The sequence below is a fragment of the Ctenocephalides felis genome, unplaced genomic scaffold (assembly GCF_003426905.1).
Source record: "Ctenocephalides felis isolate EL2017-DRISC unplaced genomic scaffold, ASM342690v1 CF-g0.4_SCAFFOLD_01886, whole genome shotgun sequence".
NCBI classification, from domain to species: domain Eukaryota; kingdom Metazoa; phylum Arthropoda; class Insecta; order Siphonaptera; family Pulicidae; genus Ctenocephalides; species Ctenocephalides felis.
In genome coordinates, this window is record NW_020538040.1 from 113,201,467 (window position 1) to 113,221,963 (window position 20,497).

Consider the following 20,497-nt stretch of genomic DNA (forward strand, 5'->3'; position numbering starts at 1 on the left):
TTATTTGACTTCAATACATACAATACATTGATTTTTACATAAAGATATAAATTGTATACACATACTCTGGGAATATCATTATACTATCATAATATAATATTGTTTGCATATAAATATTTTTGTTTCAATTAACTTATATAGGTATGAAAAGAGCTATTAAAAACATACTGCCATCATGACATATTTAATTTTCATTTTGTAAAATCCAGTTTAACTTGATCTTTGATAACTTTTTAATGTTTCTAAATTTAAAAAAAAACTTTGATATTTGGGTAGTATATATATAAATTTTTGCATATCATTACGGTTTCTGAATATTTTGACATACCTAAGGAAAAATTGGTGTGTGTATGTATATTGAAAGACGTGCTGATTAGTTTTTGGCAAAAGTTGGTCCAGCCGTTTCGCAAAAAATGTAAGAAATGAAAATTAAATTTTTAATAGAACGGAGCACCGGATTTGAATGATTCAAAAAACATTTTTTTGATGCTATGCACCACTAGTCTTCTATATTATTTTGTATTTTAAGTTCACAATAAATTTCTGTTACTCGATATTAATTAACAGATGTAACTTAAAACAAACAAATAAAATAAAGTCAAGGTTTTGTGTTGTGTATTTCGTATTGACTTGTGGTTATATTTGAGCCCTACGACATACTATCATTAAAATATCAAAAACATAACGCAACCTTATCCAAGTTGATTTGTTTACTAGGCAAAACAAAACGATAAAATCATCGAAGCATCGTTTCAAGTATATTGCATATGGTTAGCAGCCATATGTGTGGATAATATCCATATCCTCGTTGGATATCTTGAATCAATCGTTTTAACGTTTCGCGCTTCTCCCAGGCTATGTTGATAAATAACGAAACGCATTATAAAATGAAACGACGCTTATCAAGAGCTCATTGTTAGCGAGATCAGATTTATCCCCTTTCGTCTGGCAAATCACGAGGCACCACACTCATGTCGGAGCAGAGGATAAACGGTAGGGTTGAGAACGAATTATAATTTAACTAGGCGTAAGTGACATTTTACCGCAGGGCAAATGATGTACTATATCAGTGAATCACTATTTTTGAATTGAGATTGACAAAGATATTTTTTGACTGTTGATCACGATAAAACTCTTACAATATCTTATATCATTTTAAATATGTACCATAGAAATGGTAAATGCATATTATTAAATTTCACTTTTCTTCAACTCGATTATAAATTTATATCTACAAATCTATATTATATCATGTCATCTTTGGTTTACGAAGAAAGAACTTGAGATATTTATATGACCTATTTATTTATTTACTTACTTGAGGGTTATACTTTAGTCATGAAATTGGTAATATCCCATATAAACACATATAATATCTTTACTTATATATTTGTTTCAAAGATCAGTTTTTGTGAACTACCGAGACATTTCGATATGGAACACAGTAAGAGTACGCATTGCTCGCGGTCGATTTTTTAAAGTTTAGTTAATTTTTATAGTGAAACAAAAAAAGGTGAAACAATAATGTATCGATAATTCTGAACATTTTATTTCTAGTATATTGTCTAAACATATGTTGTACATAACGTGTTCTTTTTCTGTCTATTCCCGCGTGTGTCCTTTACCTGCCAGCCCTGTTCGTCCGTCGACAGGCCGAGTCAGCGCGATCGCGTTGCTCCCGGAACGCGCGACACTTCTGTCTTGTGCGCTCCGCACTGCGGCATTTAATAATGATCAGCGAGTTGTTTCGCGCGTTTTTATTGTTTCAGCATCGTTGTTTCGCTTTGCATTCGATTTATTCAGAAATATCGATGCCGTTTCAACGAGTTCATTTCTGCATCGTAGACTGAGTCGTTTTTCTCTTTGCCGTTCGTGCGTATCACAATGCAATTTTTAATGGCGTTAAACCAATGTAAACAAACCTTATCGGTTTACCAGTAGTGCATATTATTAGATTTCACGCTTCTTCAACTTGATTATGAATACTAAATTCCGGTAGGCCACTTGGGATAAAATATTGTAATGCTTTCAATTTTTCATTCTTATTATTTTCAATAAACGCATTAATCATTTGGTGCGATCGAATGTTGCTGAACGAAAGAAATTGCCAGAGGTGAAATTTACATGTAATGAATGTAATGATATATGGAACATCTTATAATAGTAGAGAATACTTTAATAATAGTTTTATTTAAATTGAAAATTGAATTTGTACTGTTTTGGAGGATTGAGAAGGGTAGGGGGGGCACAAAAGTCCAATTTGACTTCGAGCAATTATATTGTTCAAAAACCAAAATAATTATATCATAAATAACATATAACATATATGAAACAAACAACTATCTGACAATGTTCAGTAATATCCTAAAGAATTCATGTGTGTTTTTTGCTGTTATTCAAAAAGTGTCATCTGGTCCTTTTTACCCCATAGGCTGTAAAAAATGGAACGGCCAGAATTAATTGTCACAACTAACTGATGCGTTGTAATCGCAAAAGTCATTATTCTCAGAAAACAGCCAATTTCATTCCTATTCAACTACGAAGTCGGCAACTTCAGATTGCTGATTTATGGTTGATATTACCAATTGGACATATGTTTCTCACTTGTTGGCGATATTACAAGACGTGAAGATCGTCACATCCATGTGGGATCCGATTTGATCACGGTTGTCTCTGCATTTCTACCACAGACGTGCAATGCAAATTAGAAGAAACACGCCAAGACGTAAACCCATCGGTTTATATACGACAACTTATATTGCTGGGCTTAATGATCGCGCATCGAAGTTATTTAACATATAACCGGACAATTACAGAATTTGTATAATAGTCAGTAAACGTTCTTTATTAAAATGATTTATGATGCTGGCTCGGACGAAAAGTTTATGAGCGATAAAGAAATATTTTCCTATATATATATATATATATATATATATATATATATATATATATATTCTGGAAATGGATCTCCAGGGCGTATATGAGTTGAAACATAAACTAAATTATACAACGGTTTGTACGCACTATAAATGTATTTTCTAGTAACTGCTTTACAAGCTTACATAAACTAGTAGTACTTTTTTTATTTATTCTTTTGTATTTTATTTTAAATCGCCTCGTAGAGAAAATGAGAAGTGTAGCCCGGTTGACAGAATGTGATATAAGGGCGAAGAGAACGCGCAAGACATAAAAACACTACGGGCATCGTAGACCATTTAACAAGCGACGATATAACACTAATTGGATGGTAAAATGTAATTAGCAATAATATTTATTACAAACAATATATTGCAAACAAATAAAATAAAACAGACCATAACTATTATTGATGCCATTACGATTATACTTTATATTTAAAGTAATTGTACATACTAAAACTGTGTTTAGCAATTGTAAAACAAAATCAGGATTTTATTTACATTCACGCTCGGTAATCTATATAATATACACAGTTATCATTATGGCCACAAATGACACGGTTACAGGCAATTAGTATAATAAGGTGTTATTAATTCTGCTTACAAATTGTTATTGTAGATTTGTTTTAAATGTTTATTTTTAAACCTTGCACTAGAGCGTACCTTGATTCACTTAGCACATTAATGCGTTGTAAATTACAATGGAATTAGTTATCATTATTTTTACTGTTTTCAAATCAACATATCTTGATATATATATATATATATATATATATATATATGTGTGTGTGTGTGTGTGTGCGTGTGTGTGCAAATATCACTACAATGTCCATGCTACGGCCATAACGATTTATATACGTGCATAAAAACTGTACAAATAATTTTATCGTTCCAAATCGGAGTAATACGTTTTTAATTGAAGGTATATACAAATACACACACACACACACATATATATATATATATATATATATATATATATAAATTGCAGAAATAAGCAAACAAATTCTACGTGTCTCACGGTTGATTGCACCATTCGCCCATATATCAATTTTTATTTCCATTTATTTTAATTATTCAAAAAGTGTTCACCGCCGATATCTCACAAACAAGTAAAGTTAAACATTTTGTAACAACAATATTTGAAAGTAGAGGGAAAAAGGTGTAAAACCAGCAATCACCTTGATTCTTACAACGCTGCTATCGGAAGATAAATTATTTAATAAAATTTTCTTTCGTTCTAGTTTTTTTGAATATAACTAAATATAACTTTTAAGTATACGTTATTTAATTGTTTTATTGGATGTTTGTTAATTTTAAGTTAAATTTAACAGTTTTTTTCATATAACCTCTATAAAAACTTACACGTGGGTGGAGTAAAAAGGACCGACAGAGCCTTTACCCTGGCAAAAGTGAAAACAATAAAAGACAGTAAGTAAAAAAGAATTTTAACTTAAAAAACGAAATTTTACAAACGCTGTGGTATAATTAGTTAGATTTTTACTATATAATTGCTCAAAGTCAAATTAGACCTTTGTGCCTCGCCCAGACCTATTTAGTATTAAAAATTCAAATCAGAATATCTATTACGAATCCTTTAATAATGCTATGCCATTTCCTACTGTTTTCAATACAAATCTGTAATATCTCTATTTTATTTTAGAAAATTATATTTTCTTTCAGAGTTGACAAGAACAATGATAAATTTCGTATTGTTCAAAGGATTAATAGGTTTAAAATAGACATTGAGGTACAATGGCTGCGTAATATGAGAATACAAACGCCAGCCTGATTGGAAACACGCGGACTAAATGGACATACTTGACGCTGGGTAATGAGAATGTCATTATTAACCTTTTCATAAGACTTTTGATCGGTAAGAATGCCTGCGATGCATAAATCAACCGCGGTGCAACTCTCTAGGTTAGCCTGATGCTAGACTCCACAAAAATAAAAATATACAAGTTACAGTTCATTTTATTTCATTAATAATCATCTCTATTTTATTGTACAAAGATTTCAATTTCAATCTGATAGATGTTAAATTAAAAATAGTGTAGAAAGATTTAATTAAAAAATTTCAAATCACTATCGCCAAACTCGCCTTACCACATTCAGCGCTTTATTCAAACCAACCAATTCAACCATCAACTTTATTTATTCCCAAATTATTAAATATATTTTGGTTGCTATGAATTTTACACAGCAATTATTAATGTTAAACAAAAATAAATGTGTTATAGATTCGGTGAGCGTTCTCAGAACGTGCAGAAACGCGAAAAGGTCATCAACGGCAGCCGTCAATAAACTGTCAAACACTTATACACTGCGATATTATAGCGGAAGATTTTTTATAACTCGATATAAAATAGTTGCCTTTTTAAATAGATAAAATAATTAATTCATTTCTTATATTTATCAAGCATATCCATTATAATAAACTAAAAAAAAAACAAGTATGCTTGAGACAAGAATTCAAAAAGTTTATAGAATAGTGCTCAGAATGGTAAACTGTAATTCCCGAATTTAATAACAGAAAGCTACCTGATTTTTTTATTTATAGGATAGGGAGGGGCACAAAGGTTCAATTTGACTTGGAGCATTTATATTGTGAAAACCAAACAAATTATTATCAAAAAAACTCACAGCTAATCCAACATTGTAGAAATGTGTGTTTTTTTTTTTAATTTTAGCCTGATCCTTTTTACCCCATGGGTGGGGCGAAAGAGCAAAGAAATCCAATGTCTAACTTTTAATTTCAAAGGAATTTTACGAAATATCATTCAACCTGTGCAAAACATAAACTTCATTGGTACATTTTTTCGGTCGAAAATAATCATCAGTATAGTTGTAACTATTTAACTTTTTTTGTAAAATTGCATTTGTTAACTCAATTTACTTTGTTATTTACTATATTTTATTGTTTATATCTTTGTCAGAGTAAAGGATCAGTTGGTAACAATTATGGAGTTTTTGTTTTTTAAATAATTTAATACTTATATCGTATGAGTTAATTACATTCTTAGTTTTTACAATTATAGCCAATAAAATTGTATTTATGTAACCATAAACACATTAATTGCTATTGCCATTATAATCTTTGGATTTATTCCAGCAGAATATTACCTACAGGAGCCGTATCAGATTCCGCATCAAAAATTCCGATGAAGGACCCATTCAAAATGCATATACTGTTAGGTTAATCGCATAAGTTAATTTTAATCCCTCTCGGTGATCTCTTCGGGTCCCTCATAATCCGTTTATTTTATATCTCTTTAACGCAATACACATTAACCAATTTTAATTTCCGCCCTCATTCGGCTGTGCCTTACCGGCGTGCACGGCAATGCACCTGGCGATGGAAGTTCTCAGAAGCATCCCTCCTGCGTTCTTTGCCATGCGGGTTCTTAACGCTCTTAATAAATGTAACAGAAAAGCGAAAAAGGTACACAGGGTCAATTTAATGACGGCATACTGTGCCTTGGACAGAAATAAGGTGATCGACTTTTATTTGAACAAAAGCTGGGTAGGCGTTTAGGTCAGGGATATCCAAAATGGTTTTGAACATGCTAATTATGATTTTATTGAGATTGTAATACAATTCGTATGGTGAATATTATTTTAAAATTAGCATTACTTAATTGATGTCGACCACAAATGTTTAACGAAAAGCAGTGATTTCATTATAATAAGCTTTCAGGGTTTTTGTGCGATGCACCCTGCGGTCAATTTGATACCTAGGATAAAAATCAATTTATTTTTGAACAATGTTAGGTATACTCTTAGGTAAAAGAATTTAGCCATTATGTTGTTGGTTACATTGAAAAATCATTACAATTTGTAGGATAATCATCAATTTGAAATTATCCATATCATATTAATATCTTTCACAAACATTTGGATGAACAACAAATTATATTATAATGTTACTTCTATTGTTAATAAAATCTTTTTTCAACTGCGCTTTGCTTAGGTACTTCATAAACGTGACAGAAAAGCCAGGAGGCAACTAGTGATCAATTTAATGATGTACTCTGTGTGCTGAATAGAAATCAGGTGATGGACTTGTTTTGGAACAAAAGGTAGATAGGTACGTATTTAGTTTAGGGACATTTAAAATGGTTTTGTAAATGTCAGTAGTGATTGTATTGAGATGTCGTAATGACCAATTACTGACATAGCTTATTTTAGAGCATAATAGAATTCATTAGTTGAGCATATTTTAAAACTATGTATAGACTTTTATTGAAACAGTGTGTTTTTATTTTAATTGCTACTGTTATTCTTATTATAATAATGTGATTCCCCGTCCCCCGTTTTATATGGTACTCGTTTTACAAGTTTTCGATCTTACGGTTTTTGAAAATACTTTTTTCAACGAAATTTATTAACTTTGCATTTACACGAAATGATAACTACTAAACTATAATTTGCTTATATATACTATTATATTTTCATTGTTTTACTGTCAAAATATTTTATAGCCAAAATACAACACTACAAAATGTATGTTACAGTTACGAATTCTTAGTAGCCTACGTGTATGATCCCAGTTTTATGACCAAAACTAAGTTTTATGTGTGTATGAGCTAGTTTGTTTAAACAACCGAAACAAAAATATAATGTTTAGACTTATTAATTACAATGAACCTAAATGAATTTATATTTTTAATTTTTATCTGCGAAGTAAATGCAATATTTGGGATTTTATTTATATTTTTGGAATTTAAATTATGCATCTGTCATACCTGCGTAATACAAGCAAGGTATTATGAATCTGTTAGAACATTTATTTTTAATTATAGTTTTCATATTTTGTTTTATGAATTAAATTTTCTCTCTTAAATAACTTCTAAAAAAAGATTACTTACAGCAAACAATATTAAAAATCGTTTAACAGCTCAGTAAATATCCAGGCACTAGTTAAATACAATAGCGTGCTGAGCATTTACAAATTTTCGCGTGTGTGTTTGTAGCATAATGTATGTATGTTTTTGTAAACAGTCATATCGGATATTTATATGCAATATAAATATTGCTTTAAATGGGCTTTTAATTATCCTCATATATGGCCGCGGGCGATGTAATTTAATGTAATTTACTGTAATCTAATATTTAAAATCATTCCACACACAGAGCCCGAGTTTCTTCTAAAAACAATTATTGCCTCTTTCTCATATTTGTACATGCGTACGCTCATATATGTACGTCTATAATTTATATGTAATTAATGAATGGCCGCATTAAGTTTTCTCGAAATCGTGGCCGTATAATGGCGAATAAAAAAATAATATCTGTTGAATTAGGTGTAATTATATTAAACGCGATGAGATAATTATTATAGAATGCAAGGTTAAACGGCTGCTCGATGTTCAATTGACTATAAGACTGTCTGGGATATCAATCCCAGAGAGAGAGGTGATCAGGGGCCTGTGGAAGCAAATCAGATCGGTGTCAGTACATTAGGTCACTTTTTATAACAATTCTTAGGACTCCGAAAACAAAATCCTATTGGTACAGCTACGTTGTTCGATAAATGTTTATAGCTGTCTGATACTGATATTAAGTTCTAAATCTAAGCTAAATCTAAGACAATGTTTTTGTCACATAAACATTTGCTATAGAGTAGAGCGGGGTTTAAAGATCCGCGGGTAAAAAAGCCACCACCGATATCTCAAAAACAAGTAAAGTTAAGAAATTTTCACCAACAACATTTTAAAAAATGGGTAAAAGATGTATACTTCTAGCCGTCACTTTGATTCTTACGACGTTGCTATCGGAAGATAAAAAAACACGTTTAAAAATCCATAACAAAAGTATTTTCTTTCGTTGTTAGTTGGCTGTGAGCACTGTTGTTTAGTTTATGAGACCTTAACATAACTTCTATATATACGTTATTTAATTAAACCTTATTAAACAAGAGTATAGTTAATAAACAGAAATACGATAAAAAATATTATAAGGAAAATGTATGTAAAATTAATTATATTAGCAAATTTTGTATTATCACTGATTTTTACTTTTTAATAACTTTTAATACAAGTACTATTTTAACTGTATTACCTATTTTATTCCCAACATACATTATCGATATTGTCATTAAATGTATTTTAAGTTTTTGTTGTATTATTTTTATTAATTGCAATATTAAAATTTAAGATTAGTTTGTAACTATAAATAGTAATTTATTCTTTACACTAATGAATAAATTTACAACGATCCGATCATCGGCACCTAATTAGATATTGCTAATAAATGAGTGTTAATAAGTATGGACGGCCTGATTACTATATTTAGAAAATCGCGTGGCTGATGTTGTTGAATATACTTTCACGTTCTCAAATCATTTTAATAATTTAATAACACACTCGTCAAATTACCATTGTCTACGGTTTGTTAGCCATTGTTGCAAAGAAATGTCTTGTTTGAAGCAAAATGAAAATGGTGATTTTAAACAGTACATTTATGTAATAAAAACGCGCGAAAAACATTAAACTCGCACTGAAATAAAAACGGGTAGTACTGTCCTAGGGCAGATCCGTGAGCTGAGTTAAATTCTATCTTGATTCAGGGAAGAATAGTGTGGTAGATTTTCCATTGCAATTTCACACCACAGTTCCCGAAATGGGCTATTTTTCATGAGAAAAATATTTTAAATTATATATATATATAATTCCTTTTCTGTAAAGCAATTTGCAAAGTCAATTATCGGACCTCATTGAAACAAGCCATAATATTGTTTGATTTAATATGATAAACGTTTCGATTAATCCATTAAACTCATCGCAGGGATCCTAATTTCATTAATTTGTGAGCATCGACTCGATGTAACGCACGGCAATAAATAATGTCAGTAACTGTTAGAAAATTTTGATTTATTTTCGTAATACATGTAACATTATTTATTATCACTTTATTCTTAGTGCATCTATTGAAAGTTATTAATTCGAACACTTCGCACTCAGAATTGCTATTTGCAGTCTTCAGGCATTGGCGGGGGAGAGTGAAAAATTAGAATAAAAACAAAAATATATCGATATCATTGATTATTGTTCAGCATAATTAGTTATAATTGGAATCAGAATTTTATTGTCACATTTTGTTCACCTACTCGTAAATGATTTTGTTCTTCATAAGTTACCACATCAAGGTTATATACAGTGTAATGTGTGTAAAAATGTATGAAATTTACATTTTGCATTGGTTGATGTACCTATTATTTCGTAAAATTCCTTTGCAAATAAAAATAAGACTAGTTTGCCTCCTGTCCGTCGCATTTAACTCCGCTTATGGGGAAAAAAGGACCAGGTGACAAATTTTTGAAAACTAGCAAAAGAAAACCGTCTTCTACAATGATGAACAGTAAAACTAGCTGGTAGTTTTACTGCACATGGTCAGATAGTTGTTTGTTTGATATGTGTTATTTATTGTGATATATTTGTTTTGATTTGCACAATATAAATGCTTAAAGTCAAATTGGGCCTTTATGCCTCGCCCTACCCTATGTATAATTTTTTGATGGTGATCCATTTTACCAGTAATAGATCCCAACGCCAATGCTTCAAGACGAAGATAGCAAATGGGTCGTGTGTTGTGTGCATATAAAATATAATTTAAAGTAACGAGATCGCCACACGTGTATTTCTAATATAACTCATCCTATAATTGAATATAAATATCTGCTTAAAGCTGTACAATTATATTTGCCAGCATATGTCAATGAAAACTTAATATAAATGTTGTATTCTCACGTTTGAAATAGAATATTATTTATCGTTATTTATTAGTTTTGCTAGATTAAACATACTAATGCATTCTTGATTTGCATTCTACCATTTCAATGTGTTATAGTTAAATGTGTTTTCTGTTATAGCTCTTTTGTTATTGAACTGAATTCACTGTGAAATCATTATAATTAGGCTTGAAGAAGTATTATTAAAATATTGTAGATTTAGGTCGCAAATCATATATTTAAAATTCCTAGCAGCAATAGTTACAATTTTATCTTAAAACTTGTATAAAAAAATATCCCACCAATTCAGCAAGTTATAATTATGTTAACCATAATATAATAAATAACTATAATAGATATAGTGATAAAATGAGTCGAGACAAATATATATAATTACAATAAAAGATAGGTATAAATATATTACAACTTCAACAATAGAGAATAGTATTTTTTGTTGTATCAAGAACACGCATGTGAATGATAAAATAAATTTAATTGTTTGGTACAAGTGTACAAAAACTCATTGAAACTAATAAATATTATTTGCCTGAAATAGCTTTTACAAATTCAATTTAAGGCTGAATTTTGTCCAAAATATTTGTGATCGATGCTCATATACAATAACATCTATTAATCAAAAACTCACACTGACTATAATTCAAATATTAATATAAAATGAATACATTTACTGGCAAAATTATAACTTGTCACGTTGTACGAATTTTTATAGTGCAGGGCGGGGCATAAAGGTCCAGTTTGACTTTGAGCAATTATGTTGTGAAAACCAACCCAATTGATCACAACAAATAGCACATATCAAATAAACAACTATCTGACTATGTTCAGTAAAAATCCAAGCTAATTTATTATTGTAGTAATGTGTTTTTTGCCGTTTTTTAAACATTTGTCACCTGATAATTTTTACTCCGTATGCGGAGTCAAACAGGGCACAAATTTCTTATTTATTTGTTTTACTTTTGTATTGTTTACAACTTTGCCAGGGTAAAGGATTAGTTAGTCTTTTTTACCGCACCCGAATGTAAGCTTTTATAAAGTTTATATAAAAAAAACTGTTGAATCTAATTTAAAATTAACAATACATCTTATAACACAATTGAATGTACTTAAAAATTATATTAAGGTCTCGCGAAATAAACTAACCCTTATTAACTAAACATAAAATTTATTTGAAAACTTTAATTAAGAATATCAGTCAAGCCTTTTGTTTGCTTTTTATAATTTTAAAAATTAGTATTTAAACTCTAATTGTTCCACACGATTATTTTCAATTATCGGAAAGTTCATCTTGTCTGTAGGCAAAAGATATTATTTTCACCAATCAAATTGAATAATAATAATAAAAAAAATCGTACATTTTCACTAACGAATTTCTATAGTTCGACTACTAATGTATCCCAAAAGCATTGCTCAACGCATGTATTTCGTATTCTTCGTGTTCTGACTGTGCAGTACGTAAAGTACGCCGTCCGTCGTGATAATACCAAGTCTAATTATGCAAATTGATTTGTTGTCGAATGGTTAATTACAAAACACACTTGTTTATAATATGAACTTGGTCGCACACTCGCGCAACAGTCAGGGATAACGAACCTGTATGACAATAATTATTGTCTCAAAATATAATGAATAGCAACATAATATGTTCTATTATATTATTATATTATACCCGAAACAAATTGTCCGACGTCAGTTTTCAATTTATTGATTAATCAGTGATAAATCATACAATCTAGTTTAGTTTATCATATGGGGATCAAGTAAAATAGGGCCATAAACCGCGTTTGTATTTCTAACAAAATCCCATACGTGTTATAATTATTTTATTCAAAGTTTATTATTTAGTCTTCTTAATTATATATAATCACAAATTATTAGAAATATAAAATTGTAAAGTTATATTTTTAACATCATTTATTATCCACTAATGAAATATAAAGTATGTTTGTTCGGTTTCCAATAATGCATTGACTCAGCGCTCTACATTAACACGATTTCATTGCTTTAGAGTCAAAAGTAAAGTAATTTTTGTTCTTCTGCTGTAAGTTAAACATTTGATGTTGATTACTAGCAATTAAGATTATTTTATATGGCATGTATTTTTTCTCGTTTTCGGGCGCGGATTAAACAGATAAAGGAAAATCTAACTTAACTAAGACAAAATACGAAAAAGAAAGGAAAAGGATTCGATACAATAAAACGAAAGATTTTGCAAAGATTTCTTGTTAAAAAAACATATTTTCTTATATATTGTTATATTATATTCACAAGTTTTGTTTAAATGATTGTGTTATTTATTTCTCTCAATAAAAGTCGTAATAAACCATTTTGGTGTTCATAGCTATTTTTTGTGTCTAAGCTCCTAGACGTGAGGACCATTGTATCATTCGTCATTTTATTGTATGATTTGATTTTATGACTAATCCGTCGTGTTTATTGACAGTAGTTCAGTATTTCCACGTAGACAAATGTTTAAATCACCATTTTATTTACTTTTCTCCCAGCTAACTAGTGAATTAACAAAATTATTGCTGATAAAAAGTGGCACTACCGTACCCAGTCTCCCTACCAACGTTTTGTATAATCTTTGAAAAATTAATAAATCTTCAAATCATATGTCGAATCCTGAAAGGTTGGCGCCTCCGCGTTTTCCAAGCCCGATGCCCGCGCATTAATTGGAAGACGCGCACGTTAGAAAAATTGATTCGAAAGAAATATAAGAAGCAAGAGAGCAAAGAAAATAATCACGATCGGTTTGGAAAGCGTGCTAAATTAACGTGTATTTTATTATAAACATGTACAAATGATCGCTACAATTGGGTATTTATTATGTGTAACAATTAATTGCGCGATTTGCGCTTTCACCGTTCGATGGGGATTCTTAAGATTCGAAACACGCACGATGATGTTGTGCGACGGATTCGTGAGTTATTTTTATTTGAAAAATCTGCGAGTAATTATCAGTACCAATTTAGCATTTAATCGCATAACAGATATAGTTTTTACAAATATAAAAATAATGAAATCTATAAAACTTCTCGGAATAGATATCAAAAATGATCATTTATCAATCAACATTATTAGATAATATTAGTGAATGAATTTCCATCATTTGACCTACTCGGACTTGTCTGTGCATATTATTCTACTAATTAAATATCTTATCAACATTTAATGTGTTTGACACATGTGTATATGTGATTAAATATAGAAATATGTATTTCAATATCTTTTCTATGGCGCTTTAATTCCGATAATTATTTTACGAGAGGTTAAACCTTATCGCAAACGATGTTTCTAATTTGTCATTTCGTGTTATCTCGTTTACACAAATAGTTGACATAAAATCGAGCACAAGAATAATATATTATCACAGTCACAAATGTCAAACGTATTATATAAATGTTCCATATGTACAATAAATATTTATACGATGTAAAGCAATAAACATGCGCTATTGAGCAATTGAAAAATCGGGACACAATCAGAATTTCCAGATTTACCAGCTCAAATATCAGGTTCGATTTCTAAAAGTCGAAAGAAAATTATCATTTTATTGAACAGCCTGTATTTCGTCACGTTTTCTTGCAGTGATTAAAAATTTGAGAGCCGATTACCGTTGATATCAGAAATAATTCAAGCGCAAAGAAGATGCGGAAATAAACGTTTTAGTACCTACAATTAGCACTTTTGCGCCTTAACACGAATTTCAAACGTATTAAAATAATTGTCGTATATCAGTTAGCCGTTTTAATAACAACTCATGTCCGCTAATTATGGCCCATTACGCGTATTCGGAAAATATCTTGTTGAAACTGTACCGCGCGATTATACAAATGCGTGGAGCCTCTTGAAATATTCGAAAAGAACACAGAAAAAATACACAACACATAAGCATTCCTTTAATGACCTTTCATTACGGGAACGTTAAAATTAGCGCTGTCATTCTTAGCAGCGTTTCAAAACTGCCATAATAATAATACATCATTCTTTCGTATTTTTTCTTCGACTTTGCCTATATAGATATTTATTATTTCACATACGAGTACACGATGTCAGCCATGTTGAGCACGTCGGTATTGCTGAAATGCTCGGCTTCCCCTTTCGAAAGCAGCCCTATATAATCGAGCTTATGACACTTCCCTCCCCGATAATATCGGGCTCATGATATCGCCCTTATTATGTTATTGATATTCGCGATGTTAAAAACGAAAAAAAACTCAGATCGGGCGCATTCATTGTTCGATTTTTTACAACGAGTCGAGTGGGTTCGTGTAATTCAATTGGGCGCTGAGCTGCCGCCCAGCGCCGACTCTTCATAATGCGTAACATGCAACAAAAGCGCTTGATTTTATTTGATGGCATGCAACTGTAAATGAAAAGGTAATTCATTTTTTATTGCCGCCACAGGGGCGCAATGCAAAATACATAGACAAATTCTGCAATGGAATTATTTTTTACTTCTTTGCTGATATCCTTATCATATTATTATTATTCCTTATCTATGGCTGATATAATTAAACGCGTGTCAATTTAGACAAAAGCGACATCTCGCTTTTTGGTTATTGATTAGACTTTACAAACTTGTTTTCAAAATCTTTTTCAACGCTGACATTTTTGATTTTCATTGCATTCGTATTTCATTTCTTGCGCCATCGTCGAAAGTATTATTTTCGTTTATTTCTTTTACTTGTTTGTGTTTATAATGTAATATTTCATTTGACATCTTCTTGTTTTGTGTTTGTGTATTAATTACTTGTGTGGTAGTTTTTTATATTTTATTTTAATTCATTCTTACACAAAATATTTTTATATTAGATTTACTTATATGTAATTGCTTAACTCTTGTTTTTACTCGCTTTAAAATACTTTTGTTCAATTACCATATTTTTCTTGTGACATTTTGTGTAGTTTTGTTCCCACTAAAGAAGAGTCGAATTGAGACTCGAAACCTATGGATCTATTAAACTTATTTTATATCTTACTTTTCTTTCCAGTTTATTATCTGAATCAATGCCCGTTAAGAAGTTTTTCATCTTATCAACATATTTTTCACCATAAGAAAAATTATTACACACACACACACACACATATATATATATATATATATATATATATATATATATATATATATATATACTAATTGTACTTTTCTCTTACAATTACTCGCATTTCATGCTCAACTAATCGAAAATATGTTTACACTCATAAGACTGGTTAATGTTTAAATAATATAATTGTTAAGTAATTACTAGGTTTGCGTTGTAACTACAGTTTTAATTAAACCATTTTTTATTGTAGAATTCATTATTGCTAATTACACGATTTATCAAATTGTTGAAAACTAGTAGATTAATAAACAATTAATCTTATTATAATGCAATAAATTACTAATGTAATCGATATTATACTCTACACATCAATGTAATCAGTATTCACGCATACAAAATGATATGATGATATCATATTCAATATTATTGAATAAATCATTAGGAGAAATAAATGATTATACAATACAATGTTTCTGTAATTATTTCGATCAAACAGAAGGAAATGTGCTCTAATTATATTATTGCTATATTTGTTGTGATAACACATTTATCGTAGATAACAAAAATGATCATTTCAATTCCGTGCAAAACTTTAAATTTTACGGAATTTTTTATGAAAGAAATAATAAAAATTCTGCAGTTGTAAAAAATGAATGCATGAATATATTTATTATAATTAATTAGAAAACAAAACATAACATTGAGCACAATCAATTAAAAGTTTGACGTGATTTTTAATGAACAGAGCCTCATATCTAACGTACTCTGTTTGTCATTAATGATAGAAAAAATATGCAAATGAATGGCATGCGCATTCACTGTGCACACAGACACGCTCGTAATGATAATTATAATTAATTAACTGACATTGAATCAGATAAAAAGATTTTTTTTCATAACACTAACCCATGAACATTTCTCCAGATCGTTATTTCTAATATTGTTTGCGCATGTAAAATGAAATAAAATTATGGTTGAAAAATATTTCATGTATTTTTAAACTATTTTAGCATGCACTATTCATTACACAAGCATGAAAGCAATTTTTTGAACCATTTTTTATCAACTTCGTGATAATTGGAATCGTTTTCGAAAATTAATGACTCAATAAAATTATAGTTAATAACTGCTCAACCGAGTTAGTTTTTTTGTTCTGGAACCGAAAAGTCATAACAATTTTAAGAATCTCAAGTTCGTACCAAATTAACCGATCATCGGTAAAAAATATCATATTTCTGCGTATAACAAAGACCACCTCTGTATATAAACACACATAAAATAACATAGGTGAATAATGGATAAGGTTTCGTGTGTGTGTATTGTTTAGTTAAGTCTAAATGCCAAGTGTATGTGAGTATTTAAATATATATGTATACACATAAGGTCCATTGCGTTCGTTACGCCTGAAATAACATCAATTAATGAATAAAAAAGCGTCTCAGTTTGGTATCGCGCCGTGATTGACAGGTGATGCAGGGATTTCCACTCCCAATGCACGCTGCACAAATGTCATATAAAACATAGTATCAAAATAAGTGTACAGATTATACACACACACACACACACACACACACATATATATATATATATATATATATATATATATATATATATACTTATCCCTCGCTTTGCGCAGGTTCCATGAAAAACCGCGTAACTTGAAAATTTCACTATTATATGGAAAAACCGCGCTAAACAAAAATCACTATAAACAGTCCTTTTTGTCAGTTTTTAATATGACAAATAACAAACAAACTGGCCGAAAAATAAATATAACTATATAATTTGATAAATTATAAGAATATTAATTTATTCCAATGATCAAAAATAATTTTGTTATTTGTTCACCTTGAATATTAAATATAGATATCAATTAAATTGCAGTGTTATAATTTGACAGTACAACAATGAAACTATTATTGTAAATATAAACAAATTATAGTTCAGTGTTTACAATTACATGCGAAATTGATAAATTCAGTTAAAAAACTTTATTTTAAAAAAACGTGTAAGGAATTCACGAATACTGTGTAAAACAGGGGATAGGTGTATATATAATATGTGCCTACATATCCCTATCCCTGCGTCTATTACATGTCTAGTTAGGCCCTGATGAGACGTCAAGCCTTCGCAAAATGCAAGAAAGCTGAACCGAACAGTCGCTAATAATTTATACGTGATGCAGTTCGAAATAACGCCGTGTCTTCTAATAAAAGTTAAAGATGTAAAATAGTAAAATGCTATTAAGTCACGAATCAAAAGTGGCTCCTCGCACGCGAACGCGATTCCAAATGTCTCGAGCTGAGAACATTATTTGGCTTCGTTGAAATCGTTATTGGTATTGTTTTGGATTTCGCGAAGGCTAAATCGCACTTTGGAGTGATTCATATTGTGTTTATGTCTTTAGCGAGGTGGAAAGGTTCAACATTTGTTAGCCTTAAACCGAGTTCCTGAAGGGAACGAGATATAGATATAATGTTTCTGTATCGAATAATATTTATGTATATTGCAAAAATAGAGTTTGATTATATTTTTAGATTCTCTTCTAGAAAAATTAGAAATATCAAATATTTTGTTGGATACTATTTAAAAATATTATAATCATGTGAATATTTATAGTTACATTTATTGATGTGCTATGCTATGTTTCAACACTAGAAGTAACGAGTTATATGCTAAAATTAATTTTAATAGATTTGTGATGCCTTTCCTTACTGAATTAATCACCATCTTCTCATAATTTAAAAGTGGTTAAGAAACCAGCCGTTTGAGTGACGGGATGTAAGAAAAACACCGACAAAAATTGGATCATAAGCCAATTCGCAATTGTAAGATGATCCATTGTCCCCGCAGAAATTTGAAAAGTGCCTTTTTTAACATAATCGTTTTTCGAACAAAACATGCTGCGAGCTAAACAGCCCAGCGGTTAACTTAACGCATTGTATCGAGAACAGTAGCGGACCGTTGTAAAAACTGTTCGATGCCCATTGTCGACGGTGTTATGATATATTTATTTTTAATTTAGTTGCCTATTTTTGTTTTCGAAGTCACTTTGTTAACTGTCAAAAAAATAAGGATACGTGTGACTGCTGTGATGGGTAAAGGTATTCTATCTTTTGTTATCCTCTCTTTTGCCTTCATATTTTTATGTGTTTTCGAATACAGGTATAATATGGTTATTAACAAAAGATTTTTTAGAGATATTTTTTGCCTTACAGCGTTCGTACAAAGAAAGTTAATGACATATATTGATTCTTAGAATCAAAACAAACAATTTCAGAATATTCGTTAATAATTTGATTATAGATTAAATGCACCCTGCGCAAAACATATTGTTGGTGTTCTGGGGGCGCATGCTGAAATATCAAAACCATGCTCGAAAGCCATTTATTTATTGTAGCGCAAATAATGACTCGTTTATTATTTAACGGCGCGTATCAAATTAATAACTTGATTTTATACGAATAATTAAATAATAAATCAATCGAGATCGTATGAAATTAATTTTACAATATCGTTTATTTCTTAGGATATTATAAAACGTTTAAAATTTCGAATCATGAGTAGCACTTTTGACTAATAAAGGCAAACATATCTCAGTTACTTTTAGCATACGTATAATTTAAAATTCAGCAAAGATTCTTCTGAGTAAATTAATTGTTATAATGAATATTGGTCACTTACCTCCGGGAAATCGATGTGGGAATATCCTCCCGTGCCTGCTGAGCAGCCACGGGTAAAGCGGGTAAGAGTCTCTCGGTGCGGCGGGTGAATGGTGTCCGGCTGCTGGAGGGTGGTGTCCGTGCGCGGCCGCTGCATGAGCGAACGCATTTTGTGCCGCCGCTGCTCCATGATTATGGGCAAGAGCGGCCGCAACTTGGAATTGAGCGGCTAGGAAATGTTGATTGTGTGCATGCACGACGAGATCTTGCTGGTTGAGGTGATAAGGAAGAGACGCAGCCGCTGCCGCGGCGGCCGCTGCGTGCGGAGCCATAGGACTTGGCCGGAGTATCGCAGGAGCTGGAACTGAAGCGGTTGCTGCCGGTGGCATTTGCGGTTGCATAGGCGGTGGAGGCGTCCTGTCCGCTGGTCCGACTGGCGGACTGAGGCTACCTCTTCTTCGATGCAGGCTTGAGTTGTGATAACTATTATCGCTGGCGGGCGACGGAGCGCGATCACTGCCTTCGCTGTTCGGGCTGTAACGCTCGCGTTTTGCATATTCGCGTTCGCGTACGCTGCTGTTGTTGTTATTATTGTTATTGTTTTGACTTCCTACGATGGAGTCGATGCTGAAACCGATTTTTGGCTTCGTCGGTATGGCGACGATCGGAGTCGGTGCTAGAGGCATCATGATCGTTTTCGTAAATAACGGGTGCTGTATTGTATGCGGCCTATCGCACGCCACTTTAATATAAACTACGCAAATCGTCTACAATTTTTTAAACAATTTTTATCATATTTGCGAAAGTGGTGAAATCACTTTTGTAGTATGTAATCGATTCTCGCAAACATAACATAAAAATGCATGTTGGTTATTTTATACTAAAAACACGTTGTAAAATATCAACACTTGTTGCTTCTAAGTCACTTTTCAAACAAAAACACTATTTAATCAATGGTAATAAATCAATCGTTCCAGTTCACTTGCACTGAATCAAAAACACTGAAATTGTTATGTTCGCGAAAAACACTTGATAAATATAAAATAAACACTTTATCAAACACGGTAAAATCGTACAGGATCGGTTTAAGTATTGTCACTGTGTGAGCGCGTGTTC

General features: G+C 31.0%; 1 protein-coding gene across 1 annotated transcript in view; it reads right to left on the bottom strand.

Annotated features, from left to right (window-relative positions):
* The window catches only part of LOC113375741 (homeotic protein empty spiracles-like), a 39,042-nt gene extending 18,972 nt beyond the window's left edge, over window positions 1-20,070 (bottom strand). Inside the window, exon 1 of the mRNA XM_026615686.1 lies at window positions 19,404-20,070. Coding sequence (XP_026471471.1) covers window positions 19,404-20,070 — 667 coding nt within the window. The remainder of the gene's footprint in view (window positions 1-19,403) is intronic.
* Between the last annotated feature and the right edge of the window lie 427 nt (window positions 20,071-20,497).